Source organism: Canis lupus, chromosome 2, assembly GCF_003254725.2.
Source record: "Canis lupus dingo isolate Sandy chromosome 2, ASM325472v2, whole genome shotgun sequence".
NCBI classification, from domain to species: domain Eukaryota; kingdom Metazoa; phylum Chordata; class Mammalia; order Carnivora; family Canidae; genus Canis; species Canis lupus.
The window spans coordinates 70339087-70354932 of record NC_064244.1 but is presented as its reverse complement, the minus strand read 5'-3'; the positions used below and the strand labels follow the sequence as shown (position 1 = coordinate 70354932).

The 15846-nt window shown below is 40.8% G+C and overlaps 1 protein-coding gene across 7 annotated transcripts in view; it reads left to right on the top strand.

The window, feature by feature from the left end:
- GMEB1 (glucocorticoid modulatory element binding protein 1) overlaps positions 1–15589 on the top strand; it is a 37101-nt gene extending 21512 nt beyond the window's left edge. For all 7 annotated transcript variants that reach the window (XM_049105533.1, XM_049105510.1, XM_025447395.3 and 4 more), the window contains exons 7-10: positions 2526–2657; positions 4562–4699; positions 9353–9475; positions 12264–15589. In XM_049105533.1, coding sequence (XP_048961490.1) covers positions 2526–2657; positions 4562–4699; positions 9353–9475; positions 12264–12964 — 1094 coding nt within the window. In that variant the 3' untranslated portion in view covers positions 12965–15589. The remainder of the gene's footprint in view (positions 1–2525; positions 2658–4561; positions 4700–9352; positions 9476–12263) is intronic.
- The last annotated feature ends 257 nt before the right edge of the window (positions 15590–15846 follow it).

Below are 15846 nucleotides of genomic sequence, written 5' to 3'. Positions count from 1 at the left end.
GTCATAATCTCAGGGTTGTGAGATCAACCTCCATGTCAGGCCCTGTGCTGGGTGTGGAGGCTGCTTAAGATTCTCTCTCTCTCTCTCTCTCTTTCTTTCTCTTTCTTTCTCTTTCTCCTGCCCCTTCCCTGTGTGTGTGTGTGTGTGTGTGTGTACATGCATTCTCTCTGTCTCTCAAAAGAAAGAAAGATGGTTCTGTGGTTATTTTTTTTTATTATTATTATTTTTATTTATTTATGATAGTCACACAGAGAGAGAGAGAGAGAGAGAGGCAGAGACATAGGTAGAGGGAGAAGCAGGCTCCATGCACCGGGAGCCTGACGTGGAATTCGATCCTGGGTCTCCAGGATCACGCCCTGGGCCAAAGGCAGGCGCTAAACCGCTGCGCCACCCAGGGATCCCTGGTTCTGTGGTTATTATGTTTATTCAGTGATCTCATTTTGGTGCTACTTGGCATACCTTTGAAATTAGATTGTTTTGAAAATCCTTTGTTCTGGGATCCCTGGGTGGCTCAGCGGTTTAGTGCCTGCCTTTGGCCCAGGGCGTGATCCTGGACTCCCCAGGATCGAGTCCCACATCGGGCTCTCTGCATGGAGCTTGCTTCTCCCTCTGTTTGTATCTCTCTCTCTCTCTCTCTCTCTCATAAATAAATAAATAAAATCTTAAAAAAAAAAAGAAAATCCTTTGTTCTGCTGGTGGTCAAGGCAGGAGGGTAGATTAGAATGGTGAATGGTTTTCAACTGTTGAGCTGAGATGTATCAAAGATAATGTATGGCTGGCTGGACTAGCTTCTGGAGACTGCGGTAAGGCTCAAAGAGCTCTGCTTGGAAGGGATCCATATATCCAAGTTGAGGCTTCCTCACAAATGAGGCAGGATGGGCATACGCTTAATTTCAGTATTGTTGACCTCGGGACTAAGCTCTCTGCCCTGCTCTAGGAAAGATGGAGCTACATGGGATAATTATTAAGGATTCAGTTAGTCCAGGGGCACCAGTTGGCTCAATTGGAAGAATGTGCAACTCTTGATCTCAAGGTCATGAGTTCAAGTCCCATATTGGGTGTAGAGGTTACATAAATAAGTAAATAAACTTTAAATAAAGATTCAGTTAAAAAAAAAAAAAAAAAAGATTCAGTTAGTCCAGCTGAAGACTTAACACAGTTAAGATTCTTATCTCAACTACTTCCAGAAGGCTTTTTTTTTTTTTTTTTTTTTTTTTTTTTTCCTTTTTTTTTTTTTTTTTTTTTTTTTCAGAAGGCTTATAACTATGCCTGATGGTCACAAGGATACTAACAGATGTAAGGGAAATAACATGTTTTAAAAATGACGTCTCAAGGTTTCTTTTGGTCAGCCCTAATATTCTATAAGTAACCACTGGGTGAGCAGAAGCCTAATCTCCTGGAACCTAAGTTCCCTTCAGGAGAGTATTAAATATCTAGCAGATTGAATTTTTGTGAGTCTTTCACTTAAAAAGTAAGAAATGCTATGAAATTTTTTACTTCTTTTATTTGCTGAAACTCCTTTAATTGATTATCAGTATTATTTTTTTGCTTGATTATTAATATCCTCCAGAATGTGGAGTCCACACTCATCTATATATCTATCTGGATCAGTTTGATATGTCTCAATTCTCTTTGTTTAAAATCTTAATGTATGAGGGGTGCCTGGCTGGCTCAGTCAAAAGAGCACATGACTTCTGATCTCAGGGTCATGAGTTTGAGCCTCATGTTGAGTGGAAAGATTACTTAAGAAAATAATAAACTAAAATCTTAATACACTTTTTAAAAAAGATTTTATTTATTCGTGAGAGACACAGAGAGAGGCAGAGACATAGACAGAGGGAGAAGCAGGCTCCCTGTGGGGAGCCTGATGTGGGACTTGATCTGGGGACCCCAGGATGGCACCCTGAGCCAAAGGCAGACAGACACTCAACCACTGAACTACCCAGGCATCCCAATACACAATATTAATAGGAAAAGTTCTTTTCTTCTGTGAATCTATTATTCTTGGGTCTCTTATATGATTTTTTTAGGTCTCATTTCTCTTGCTTTCTCTTACATAGCCTGATAAATAAGCTATATAGCAACTTCTGATAGTCTAGATGGTTAGTATCAAATATGCTTGTAGTAGGGCTGTTGGCTAAGCTCCATACTTTTCTCTTAAATTATTTCAGGCCCTCTTCATCCTCACTAAGTCTGGGCAGATAGCCTGGCAATCATGCTCACCTTCAGTTTTTTTTAAAAAAAACGCTTGCTCAGGAAGCAGATTGCTCTTTTGTGATTTTATAAGTTATCTTTCACTTTCTATTAAGAGTAAGAAGAAAGCATTTTCTTTTGAAAGAAGGTTTTCTTTAGAAAATCTGATATTCGTCCTGGCTTACCAAAGATTCTAGTTTTTACTATATGGACCTCAAGGCAAGAAGGCCAGAATGTTAAAATAATAGGGTCTCTTTAGCTGTATGAGAAAAAGGATCGCTATGACTTTTTCATGAAATTCACTGGCTTTACCTCTGATGGACTGCTTTTAGGTAGTATCACACAGATTGCCATCTCGGAAGAGAGCATGGAAGAGGCAGGGCTGGAATGGAACTCCGCTCTCACTGCTGCTGTCACCATGGCTACAGAGGAGGGTGTGAAGAAAGACTCAGAGGAAATTTCAGGTACTTTTCTATGTGGCTCAGATATCTTGCAGGGTTTTGTTACTCTTCTCACCATTATGATTAGGGACACAATAGGTCTCTTAATTACTTTTGCTGATTTTTCTCATATTGATTTAATTGTAGCTACAAACATTTTATTATAATCCATGCCACAACAGCCATGCACAGTCACATTTTACATAGGAAAAAAATTGAGATTCGAAACGGTTCAGCAGCTTGCCTAAGACCAGTCACCCAACCAATAGTATCAGAGCCAAATTCAGCTGTTTGACTCTGTAGTCAGTGCTTTTCATCCTGTTTAACTGCCTCCAACTTTGGAACATTTCTTAGATAAACCAAGCTGCAAGATGTTAAAAGAAAAAAATTAGGTAGCAGGTGGTGTAGAGGATGGTGATTCATGATGATTCACTTAGAGGGGACCAGGAAAGGTTTCACATTATCCTCCATTCATTAATTCACTTGAAAAATATTTATTGCTGCCTATTTTTAGTTGGCACTGTTGTCAACATAGATGAAAAGACAGCCTCTGCCCTTAGGGAGCTTATAATCCCACCTATTCAACTGTTTTACTTTATCTTGTAAGTATAAGACTAGAGAGAGTATGGTTGATCCTTGAACAATGTGATGGTTTGGGGCACCAACCTCCTGTACAGTTGAAAATCCGAGTGTGGGACGCTAGGGTGGTTCAGCAATTGAGCATCTGCCTTTGGCTCAGGTTGTGATCCCGTGGTCCTAGGATTGAGTCCCACCAAATCGGGTTCCCTGCATGGAGCCTGCTTCCCCCTCTGCCTATGTCTCTGTCTCTCTCTCTCTCTCTCTGTGTCTCTCATGAATAAATAAATAAAATCTTAAAAAAAAAAAAGGAAAAAAGAAAATCCGAGTGTAACTTGACCCCCCTGCCCCCCCCAAAACTTAAGTACAAGCCTTATCGATAACATAGTCGATTAACATACTTTGTATGTTATATGTATTATATACTGTAGTCTTACAATAAATTAAACTAGAGAAAAGAAAATGTTAATAAGAAAGTCGTAAGATATGGGCAGCCCAGGTGGCTCAGCGGTTTAGTGCCGCCTTCAGCCCGGCGTGATCCTGGAGACCTGGGATCGAGTCCCACGTCGGGTTCCCTGCATGGAGCCTGCTTCTCCCTCTGCCTGTGTCTCTGGCTTCTCTCTTTGTGTTTCTCATGAATAAATAAGTAAAATCTTTAAAAAAAAAAAAAAAGAAAAAAGAAAGTCATAAGATAAATTTACATCACTAGACTGTATTTATTGAAAAAAATCTGTATATAAGTGGACCTTCACAGTTCACACTATGTTGTACAAGGCTTACCTGTATATCTCTAACTTAATGTATTTATTATTTAACTTTTAAGATATTAAATACTATTAAATTTTAAATTAAATGATTTAAATAAATAATACTTAGTATTTATTTAATATATTTTTTAAAGATTTTATTTATTTATTCATGAGAGACACACATAGAGAGAGAGGCAGAGACACAGGCAGAGGGAGAAGCAGGCTCCATGCAGGGAACCCGACATGAGACTTGATCCCAGGTCTTCAGGATCAGGCCCTAGGCCAAAGGCAGCACTAAACCGCTGAACCACGCAGGCTGCCCTTATTTAATATCTTTATTGGAGGAAGATAACCCACTCCCTGTAGCCAAAGCCATGACAAATTTAGGCAATTACCTCAAGTCCCTATGATGCTGAAGAGGCCAAATAATTGGGTACCAACTTAGAGGGGCAGCTAGTATTCCAAAAGCTTCTTCCTTTTTCCCAGAAATGGCTCAACAAGAAATCATTTCAGATTAAAATAATTTCAAGTTTAACTTGTAGAGATGTGCCTAAGTACCGTAGCATCTCTTATTTACCTTCTGTCTTATCTCTCTTGTGTCAGAGGACACTTTGATGTTCTGGAAAGGAATAGCTGATGTAGGGCTGATGGAAGAGGTTGTCTGCAATATACAGAAGGAAATAGAGGAGCTACTCAGGGGAGTTCAGCAGCGGCTCATTCAGGCTCCCTTCCAGGTAACAGGTAAGTGCCCTAATTCTAACAACAGTGGTCATTATTGAACACTAACAACTGTAAGCAGATCCTGTTAGCCTCATGAAAACACTGGGGTATTATTATCCCCATTTTAGAGATTAGGAAACGAAGGTTCGTACAAGTTGTTTTTTTTTTTAGTGTTATGTGCTGCCGAAGCGAGCACAGGTTCGTACAAGTTAAGTTACTTGTTCAGAGTTCATAAGAAGGTTTTGAACTCAAGTCTGGTCATACTTTTTCCACAGGTAATTTTTACTTTTATAAATGGTGCCAGAAAGGAGGCTTTCTCTCTCTGTTACATATATATAGATAGAGTCTGAAAATTGGAGAAAGCTACCTGGTTTTAGACAAGCCTCATATTCTGTCAGTTTAGGGTTTCCAGAACTATTATTTGCACTTACAGCTGTGTCTGAATACCCTTTGGGTACTTCCTGCTATGCATAATGTAAAAGGATATTCTAATCATCTGATACAAAAGGGTCATGATAATGGGGCGCCTGGTTGGCTCAGTTGGTGGAGCATGTGACTCTTAATCTTGGGGTCATGAGTTTGAGCCCCACATTGGGGGTAGAGTGTATTTAAAAAAAAAAGTCATAATAATATCTCATAAGGGGGATCCCTGGGTGGCGCAGTGGTTTAGCGCCTGCCTTTGGCCCAGGGCGCGATCCTGGAGACCCGGGATCGAATCCCACGTCGGGCTCCCGGTGCATGGAGCCTGCTTCTCCCTCTGCCTGTGTCTCTGCCTCTCTCTCTCTCTCTCTCTCTGTGACTATCATAAATAAATAAAATTAAAATAATAATAATAATATCTCATAAGCTTGTGTGTCAGTGAGTTCCTAGATTTGTTACTTGTGTCTTATTACCTCTTTATAATTCCTACATTATATAAATACACTTAAACTTTACAGTAAAGTCTTTTTTTTTTTATGTGCTTGGTGGAATAAAAAAAGCAAGTAACATAGAAAGCAGGGATGACTCTTTTAGATAGGGTGGTCAAGGAAGGCCTCTCTAAAGGTGGCATTTGAACTGAAGAAGCTAGCCATATGATGAACTGGGAGAAGGAACATTTCAGGGAGAAGGAACAAAGACCTTGAAGTTGCAATGGGCCTGATGGGTTCAAAGAATTAGAGAAGCATGGAGGCAGCCACAGTATAATAGGGTATGGGAGAGTGATAGGTGATGAGGTTGAAGGGCAATAAAGAGGATATTTTAGATAAGCTTTGGTTAGAATTTTTTTTTAAGATTTTATTTCTAGGGATCCCTGGGTGGCGCAGCGGTTTGGCGCCTGCCTTTGGCCCAGGGCGCGATCCTGGAGACCCGGGATCGAATCCCACATCGGGCTCCCGGTGCATGGAGCCTGCTTCTCCCTCTGACTGTGTCTCTGCCTCTCTCTCTCTCTCTCTGTGACTATCATAAATAAATAAAAATTAAAAAAAAAAAGATTTTATTTCTATTCATGAGAGGCACACAGAGAGAGGGCAGAGATACAGGTAGAGGGAGAAGCAGGCTCCATGCAAGGAGCCCATGTGGGACTTGATCCCAAGACTCCGGGATCATGCCCTGTGCCAAAGGCAGATGCTCAATCGCTGAGCCACCCAGGTGTCCCTAAACTTTGGTTTTATTTTAAGGTGATGGTAAGCTATCATAGTGCTTTTGAGCAGGGGAGTAAAGTGATAACATTTATTTATATTTTTATATTTTCTATATAATTATATATTTTTTATATTTTTAAAAGATCACTTTGGTTGCTCTATGGAGAATATACTGTATGGGGCAAGAAATCAGTTGGGAGGGGTGCCTGGCTAGCTCATTTGGTGGAGAGTGCAACTCTTGCTCTCAGGGTTGTGAGTTTGAGCCCGACATTGGGCCTGGAGCCTACTTAAAAAAAAAGACACGGGATCCCTGGGTGGCGCAGCGGTTTGGCGCTTGCCTTTGGCTCAGGGCGCGATCCTGGAGACCCAGGATCGAGTCCCACGTCGGGCTCCCGGTGCATGGAGTCTGCTTCTCTCTCTGTCTGTGTCTCTGCCTCTCTCTCTCTCTCTCTCTCTGTGTGACTATCATAAATAAATAAAAAAAAAAACTTAAAAAAAAAAAAAAAAAAGACAGGAGGGCAGCCCTGGTGGCTCAGTGGTTTAGCACTGCCTTCAGCCCAGGGTGTGATCCTGGAGACCCAGGATCCAGTCCCATGTCGGGCTCCCTGCGTGGAGCCAGCCTGCTTCTCCCTCTGCCTGTGTCTCTGCCTCTCTCTCTCTCTCTCTCTTTCTATGTGTGTGTGTGTGTGTGTCTCTCATGAATAAATAAATAAAATCTTAAAAGAAAAAAAAAAAAGAAATGAGAAGAAATCAGGAGACTCTTGAAAGAATTACTCCAGACAAGAGTTGATGGTGTCATGGCTTAGAGGTGATAGAGGTAAAACCTGGGAAGAAGTTATCATATTGGGGATATAACTTGAATGTGAAACTGATAAGTCCTACTGATGGATTGGATGTAGAGTAAAAGAGAAAGACAGAAATCCAGGGTAACTCCTACATTTTTGGTCTGAGCCATGAATAGTGACACCGTTTCCTGAGATGAAGATCACTGGGAGAGGACATCAAAGTTAGTAGTTGGATTTTTATTTTTTTGTTTAAAATATTTTATTTATTTATTCATGAGAGACACACAAAGAGAGGCAGAGACACAGGCAGAGGGAGAAGCAGGCTCCATGCAGGGATCCTGATACGGACTCAATCCCAGGACCAGAATCACACCCTGAGCCGAAGGCAGACACTCAACCACTGAGCCACCCAGGCATCCCAGTAGTTAGATTTTTGTTGTTTTTAAAGTAGGCTCCAGGGCAGCCCCGGTGGCACAGCAGTTTATCGCTGCCTTCAGCCCGGGGTGTGATCCTGGAGACCCAGGACCAAGTCTCACGTCAGGCTCCCTGCATGGAGCCTGCGCCTCCCTCTGCCTGTGTCTCTGCCTGTCTCTCTCTCTGTCATGAATAAATAAATAACTAAATAAATCTTTTAAAAAAATAAAAATAAAAAAAATAGTAAAGTAGGCTCTGTAGCCAGTATATAGGGCTTAAACTCATGACCCTGAGATCAAGAGACACACACTCTTCTGACTGAGCCCACCAGGCACCCCTCAAAGTTAGTTTGGACTTGGGGCACCTGGCCGGCTCAGTGGGTGGAGCATGTGATTTGTGATCTCAGGGTTGTGAGTTCAAGCCCCACGTTAGGTGTAGAGCTTACTTTAAAAAAAAAAAAAAAGGAAAGAAAAAAAGAAAATAATTCGTTTTGACTTGCTAAATGCTTATGCGGCTTTCAAATGGAGGTGTCACTCAGCTAGATGGAAGTATGAGTCTGGCACACAGGAAAGAGGTTAGGGTTGGAGATCTGCATGTGGGAGTTCTCAGCATGAACATGTTATTTAAAAGCATGAGACTGGGATCCCTGGGTGGCTCAGTGGTTTGGCACCTGCCTTCGGCCCAGGGCTTGATCCTGGAGTCCCACTCATTGAGTCCCACATCAGGCTCTCTGCATGGAGCCTGCTTCTCCCTCTGCCTTGTCTCTGCCTCTTCCTCTCTCTCTCTCTCTCTCTGTGTCTCTCATAATAAATAAATAACATCTTTAAAAAAAAATGGGCAGCCCCGGTGGCACAGCGGTTTGGCACCGCCTGCAGCCTGGGGTGTGATCCTGGAGACCTGGGATCGAGTCCCATGTCAGGCTCCCTGCATGGAGCCTGCTTCTCCCTCTGCCTGTGTCTCTGCCTCTCAGTCTCTCTCTGTCTCTGAATAAAATAAATAAATCTTTAAAAAAAATTAAAAATAAAAGCATGGAACTAGATGAGATGACTAGGGAAGAGAGTTATGGGTGGAGAAGTGGTCTGAGTTAAGGAAGTAATGACCACAACTACTGACAATGCTTTCAAAAAGTTTTGTATAAAGAGGAACAGAGATAATGCTATGAATAACATTGCATACCAGTTCTCATGTCTGACACTTAAAATATGATACTTTCTTAAAAAAATATTATATTTATTTATTTGAGAGAGAGAGAGTGAGCAGGGGGAAGAATAGAGAAAGAGGGACAAGCAGACTTTTTGCTGAGTGCAGAGCCCAATGTGGAGCTTGATCTCACAACCCTGAGAGCATGACCTGAGCCAAAATTAAGGGTTGGACACTTAACCAACTGAGCCACTCAGGTGCCTCTAAAATATGTTACTTCTAATCTTCATATCTGTCTTGCCAAGTAAGTATTATTAGGCCCTTTTTTTCAGATGAGAGAACTGAGGAGTGAAATGACTTAACTAAGTTTACATAGATAGGAAACCATAAAACCGAGATTCAAACTTAGCTCTATCTGGCACAATGACCATGTTTTCTAAATCAGAAGTCAGAACTTATAATCAGATGCAAGATTTTTTTATTTTTGTATTTATTTATATCGAAAGATGTATAAAGTTGTAACGATTAAAAAAAAGTTATAACAATTAAATCAAAGTTAATTATACATGTGGTACATCTTTGCCAAAATTTCTAAAAATGCAATTGAATAATACTGTCATTTCTGAGTTGTTTCATATTTAATAAGCAGCACAACACAGGGCTGGGGGAACACTTCTGTTTTAACTTGACAGGCATATCTTTGTTTTAAATAGACGCTGCTGTTCTCAACAATGTAGCACATACATTTGGCCTAATGGACACGGTGAAGAAGGTTTTGGACAACAGAAGGAACCAAGTAGAACAGGGAGAAGAGCAGTTTCTCTATACTCTGACAGGTGTGTATAACTTCTGTTTCTTCCTGGGTGATATTATAGTAATATCCTTGAGTCTTGCCATTTCTTTGTGGACTTGATTCTTCCCTCTCTAACTTCCTTCCTTCCTCATTATGGTTCTCCTTCTGTATCTTTTAGAAGGTTAAGATGTCTACTCAGTTGCTCCATTAATACAGTAATATCAGTGGCAGAAGAAACAAATTGGCCCTTGTCTTTGTTACATTACATTGTTATCTTTTGATAAATTTAGCACCTTCTCCATTATTTGTGATAATCAGAAATTATGAGCATATGAACAATTTAACTCCTTTTATCAAGTACTTAATTTGCACTGTCTCCAAACTAGGTTGTAGAAATATAATGTTGACTAAGATAGCCTCACTCTCTACATGGTCTTTAAGGAGCTCAAGAGAAAGCAGACATAGAAATAAGTGCAAAAAGTAGTCAGTTTTGTAACTGGGGCATATAGTGGGTATGGATAGTGGAAGAACAAAAGAAGTTGTCACTTACATCCAAAGAGAATCAAGAAAAGGTTTTGGGTAAAGCAGGTCAAAGAAAACAACTCAGATTATCATCTTTGAATAATGTAGAATATATTATAGTTAGTCATGAAGGCAAAAGACAAGATTATTTGGTTAAGGGAAAAATAAGTTATGTTGTCTTAAACTCATTTTTATACTCAATATATATTTTAAAGTCGTTTTACAGAGTACTCTGAGACCCTTTTTATTTAATCCTCCTAAGAATGTTATAGGCTATTATCCCTCTTTTATAGATGACCCAGTAGAGGGACAAGGAGGATAAATGATTTGCCTTGGGGCCACATCAGTACTTGGCAATGAAGCCTAGAATAGAATTTGGCTTTCTTACTCCTAATCCAGTGCTTTCACCTTGAAACTTCACACCATCCAAAAAATGGTTTTTCTTAAGAATCTGGGCTTCTGGTTCTTTGTATTTTTTTTTAAAGATAGGTTTAATCATAGTATACGTAAAGATTTGTTTTCTGCTTTTTTCACTGTGACATATTAATACTTTCCCAAGTTGCTACACAGTACTTTACCTAGACATTCTTCTAGGGATGATATTTAAATTTTCAGACTTTTCTTCAGTAGTTTATTTTGTTGCAGTGAACTTGTATAACTTTTTCTTTTTATATCCTTTTAAACTACTTCCCAGAACTAAGTTTCAGGTTAAATGGTACTAAATAATTGTTTTATGGATTTTTATGACATGTTGCCAAATTTCCAAGATTATGTCACCATTTTGAACACACCAGCATTAAATGTTGTTATTTATAATATTCTCTGGTTTAAATTTTTTAAAAATTAGAGATGTAATTGTTAATCCTCTTGAGGTTCACATTTCTTTGGTTACTACTGAAAATGGAAAAAAATGTAGTATTTTATAACTTATGAGGCAGTATTTAAAATTTTTTAATGAAAAAAATATTTTTTAATTTTTTATATTTTTAAAAGATTTTATTTATTCATGAGAGAGAGAGAGAGAGGCAGAGACACAGGCAGAGGGAGAAGCAGGCCCCATGCAGGGAGCCTGATGTGGGACTCTATCCCAGGTCTCCAGGATCACGCCCTGGGCCAAAGGTGGTGCTAAACCACTGAGCCACTGGGGCTGCCCACCAAAAATATTTTTTAAAATATGTTCTTGATCCCTACCTACTCCTTTTATTCCAGGCAAGGAATTGACTCACTCATGGTATTCCATAGGAGCAAAGAGCTCCACAGATGTAACGGATTATTTATTGACTGTTCCTCAGGTATTAAGCAATAAAGGAGTTAAAGTGTAGAACCAGACTCATCAGTGGTCACCAGGGTTGGATTATACACTGGGAGAGGGATACTGATAGATGTAATACGGTGGAAAAGCCACGAAGTTGGCCATCAGAATTTTGTCCAAGCTCTGAGACTTTAAGTTACTTTACCTCTCTGGATCCCAGTTAAAATGAATGTATTAGAACTCTAAGACCTCTTTTAGTTCTCTAATTATTCTTAGGGACTTCCTGTATAACTTTCTGTAGACTTCTCTAGGTGGTAATGGTAGACTAAGGCCATTTGGTAGACTAAGGTCACCAGCAAGGTGATCATGCCTTAAAGGACAGTTTGGGAATCACTGTTTTTTGGAGCAGCCATTGTAGGTCTTCTGTAGGTCCATATTAGTTCCAAAGGGATTGTGCTTATATACCTTATTTTCATCTGTAGATCCAGGCAAGGCATCTGTAAGCTTCAAGATCAACTGCAGGCTTTGTTGGTTTGCATTTTGGTGACAGGTGACAAAATGCCACAGGAGCTTCTAGGGTTGTGCTATAGTAGGATCACGGCCTGAAAAAGATCCTTAATTTTTGCCCTGCCTATAATCACATAATGGAATGTAATTGCTGGAGGGATTTTTTTTTTTTTTTTTTTTCTGGAGGGATTTTTAAGATCATCCAGTTTGGTTTCTTGTTTTGAAAACAATGAAGCGGGCAGCCCAGGTGGCTCAGCGGTTTAGCGCTGCCTTTAGCCCAGGGCGTGATCCTGGAGACCTGGAATCGAGTCCCATGTCAGCCTCCCTGCATGGAGCCTGCTTCTCCTTCTGCTTGTGTTTCTGCCTCTCTCTGTGTCTCTCATGAATAAATAAATAAAATCTTAAAAAAAAAAAAAAAAGAAAGAAAAGAAAAGGAAACAATGAAGCTATATAATAGCAAAATCAGGACAAGATCTCAGGTTTCCTGACTCCGTTTACTGTTGGCAAGAATATGCTTCTCTCCACACAAAGTCTGTCTTTTTTTCCACAGAGTTGGAACGCCAGTTGGAAGAGCAGAAGAAGCAAGCTCAGGATCACAGGCTGAAATCCCAGACGGTTCAAAATGTGGTACTGATGCCTGTGAGCACTCCTAAGCCTCCAAAAAGGCCCCGGCTCCAGCGGCCAGCTTCTACCACAGTCCTGAGCCCTTCTCCTCCCGTCCAGCAGCCTCAATTCACAGTCATCTCACCCATCACCATCACCCCAGTGGGCCAGTCATTTTCCATGGGCAATATTCCGGTGGCCACCCTCAGCCAGGGCTCCAGTCCTGTGACTGTTCATACACTGCCTTCTGGCCCTCAGCTCTTCCGCTATGCCACAGTGGTCTCCTCTGCCAAGAGCAGCTCACCAGACACAGTGACCATCCACCCTTCATCTAGCTTGGCACTGCTAAGCTCTACTGCCATGCAGGATGGGAGTACCCTGGGCAACATGACCACCATGGTAAGCCCCGTGGAGCTGGTGGCCATGGAGTCTGGCCTGACCTCGGCTATCCAAGCTGTTGAAAGCACCTCGGAGGATGGGCAAACCATCATTGAGATTGACCCAGCCCCAGACCCAGAGGCTGAGGATACTGAGGGCAAAGCAGTCATTTTGGAGACAGAACTGAGGACTGAGGAGAAAGTTGTGGCTGAGATGGAAGACCACCAGCATCAAGTCCACAATGTGGAGATTGTGGTCTTAGAGGATTAACTGGGAATCTTGGGGCCAGGAGATATGTTTTGGTTTGGAATTTTAATTATTTGTTTATTTTTATCATTGTCCCACTCATTTCCACATAGGATCCTTTTTTTAAACAAAATTTCATTGTTGTAACTGAAAATGTTGGGTTCCTCCCACCCCCTCACTGAAAAATGGACAAAAACAAGTTGTCCTTCCAGAAGTTGAGAGTAGGTCACTCAATGTCCTAATCCTTTTGCACCAAGAAAGTTATTTCCTTTAGAGGAGGCATCAAAGATAATCAGAAACCCTGTTCAGAAAGCCCTTTCCAGGCTAGTCTGTCTATGTATGCATGTGGTTTTATTTTTGTAAAGATGCATTGACCAAACTTTGGAATATAGATCTGACACTGGAAGGCAACCCACCCACACATGGATGCAGAAGGATACTTTATTTTGTATCCTGGAAAGGGCCCTCAGAGGCAGGTGCAAAACTCTGAAATGAGAGAAGGTTGAACTATGCTTGGAGGGAAGGTGGCATACCAGCAGCAGCTTAAAAAGGGAAATGCTTTGGCCAGGATGGGGCAAGGAAATTATCTTTGTTCCAGAAGTGCAACTGATGCCTCTTGACATCTCTAAGGGTTATTACCATGGGTGCCATTTTGAGAAGAGGCCAGTAATAAGTGGAAGGGTACATCTCCATGGACCAAGTGGCATCAGGAGCCTAGGGGCCTGTGGCTTGGCAAAAATAGAAATCCTGGTTGTCACAGCTGTGCTTTGTGATTCAAGCTCACCTTCCCTCCCTTCCCCAACTTTGTCAAAGCACTTAACCCTCTTAAACTAGGAACAGTCTATTCATTTGCAAACTCTGTGATGTGGTGTGAATTTTTCTGGTTCTTGGACTGTGGCTGTCATGGGGGTGGGGCTCCAAGGCCATCATTTTTATTGCATGACTCCAGGTGCAGGGGAGTTCCTCATCCAGACCAGCTGCCCTTTTTGGTGGGGCCCTTTTTTGGCTTTGGAACCAAAAGCAGCCACTCATTTGGTGCTTCCTCTTGTTCTGCCCTCCATCCCTCAACTGTTAATAGCATCTGTCTCCTGGATCCCACGCTCTTCAGCTTTTTGGCTGATTTGGAGAACAGTGACAGGTGCCTGCCTGCCATCATCCTCTTTTAGATTCATTTATACCATTTATACCACAGATGTTTCTGTGAGATATTAAGCTCATAAAAAAAAAAACAAAAAAAACAAAAACAAAAAAAAAACAAAAAAAAAAAAACCTTATGCTTGGCAGGGAAGACTCAACAGCCCCAGCCTATCCTGAGGCACCGAGTAGATGTCTCCTCCTGAGCGAGCTGGACTCCCTGGGAAAGAAGCATTGTCTGCAACATTATATTATATAGGAAATGTACCAGGAATGTCAATAATAATATCTTGGGGGGAGGGTTGGGTTTTTTTTGTTGTTGTTTTGTTTTGTTTTTTTTATGTTGTATGTATATTTAGAGCTGGGCTATTTTCTGTGCTGTGATTCCTGCTCTTTGAACATCTTCAGTGTTTGGGGCAAGAATGGGCCCTGGTTTTTATTTCTTTGATTACATTGTTTACTGCACTAGGACAAATATAGGGAAATTGCAGACAATTTAAAGGAAAAAGAGGTCAAAAAAGAAAGCACACAACCTTAGGAGTGGGAGGTTTTTGGTTTTGGTTTTTTTGTTTTTTTTCTTTTTTTTTTTTAATTAAAAGCAAAACTTTGACCTGTAGTTTCCTTTTTTTTTTTTTTTTTTTTTTTTTTAAAGAAGGCACCCACCTGAAGCCATGTTTCTTCCAACAGATGTTGGAAACCCTGTTGTCAAGGAAGTGAAAACTACGTTCTGCCATCCCTCAGATGGCTTTAATAGCTAGAGAAGCCCTCAACTTGGGAGGGTCAATCTTAAAAGCCTTAAGGGTGAGATTTCTGAACCCCATATAGTGGCTTTGAGCTTTAAAATTGTCTGGGGTTTTACTTTTCTCTTCAAAATGTTTAATAGATGTAGCAATCAGCTTAGAACAAACCTTTGGCCCTTTAGTGAGGGAATTGGCTTTCATTATTGCTTCTTTAGGTTTTCTGATGGTACATAAGCAAAACAAAATTTCTATCTCAGCCTGAAACTGAAACTCGAACCTAAAATGGCACATGTTATGTGCCTATGGTGGTTTTTAGGGACACTATTCTCTTTCCCAGAGATGGGAGGTCCAATTCAGGACAGAGGAGGAGCTCTGGAGAACACCCACACACTAGCTCAGGTTCCTTTCTTTCCTCCTCCAGCTGTCTGTAGTGTTTTAAGGCAGTGTGACCATCATGCTTCCAAAGTCAAGAGGTCTCCTCCTGAAGACAGAACCTGTTTACTTTCACTCTCTGAATAGTCTGGCTGGTGGAAATACATGAGCTTTGTTGTTTTTCTGGTCTTCCAATAGCCTGTTGTTATTGCTAGCTGCTGTGGTACCCGTTGTTGAGTGGGGGTTTCCTCAGAGCCCTGGTCTAAATGATCTCAGACAGCGTGAGAAATATGCAAGCCGTCGGTATGTGCACAAGCAGTTGCAATGAATCATTCCTCAGGCTGACTTGGCAGTAGCCATCTATATTTGTGTTCATTCATTAAATAAACATTTATAAGTACCATCTTTGTGCCAGGCTTTGTGCTAGGCACCGCCAGTACAGAGATGAAGACAGAGTTCTGCACTCAAGGACTTCATACTTCAGAGGTTGTCTAGAGTGAAGAACTATATTTCAATATAATTGGTTTCTTTTGTTATCCTATGTATTTTATTTTGTGCATTGAAAAACATTCTGAAAATTGGTCTATAGGTTTCAGCAGACTACAAAAGTCATAAAAAAAAAAGTTAAGCCTTTTCTAGTGAAATATTGAAATATCGTCA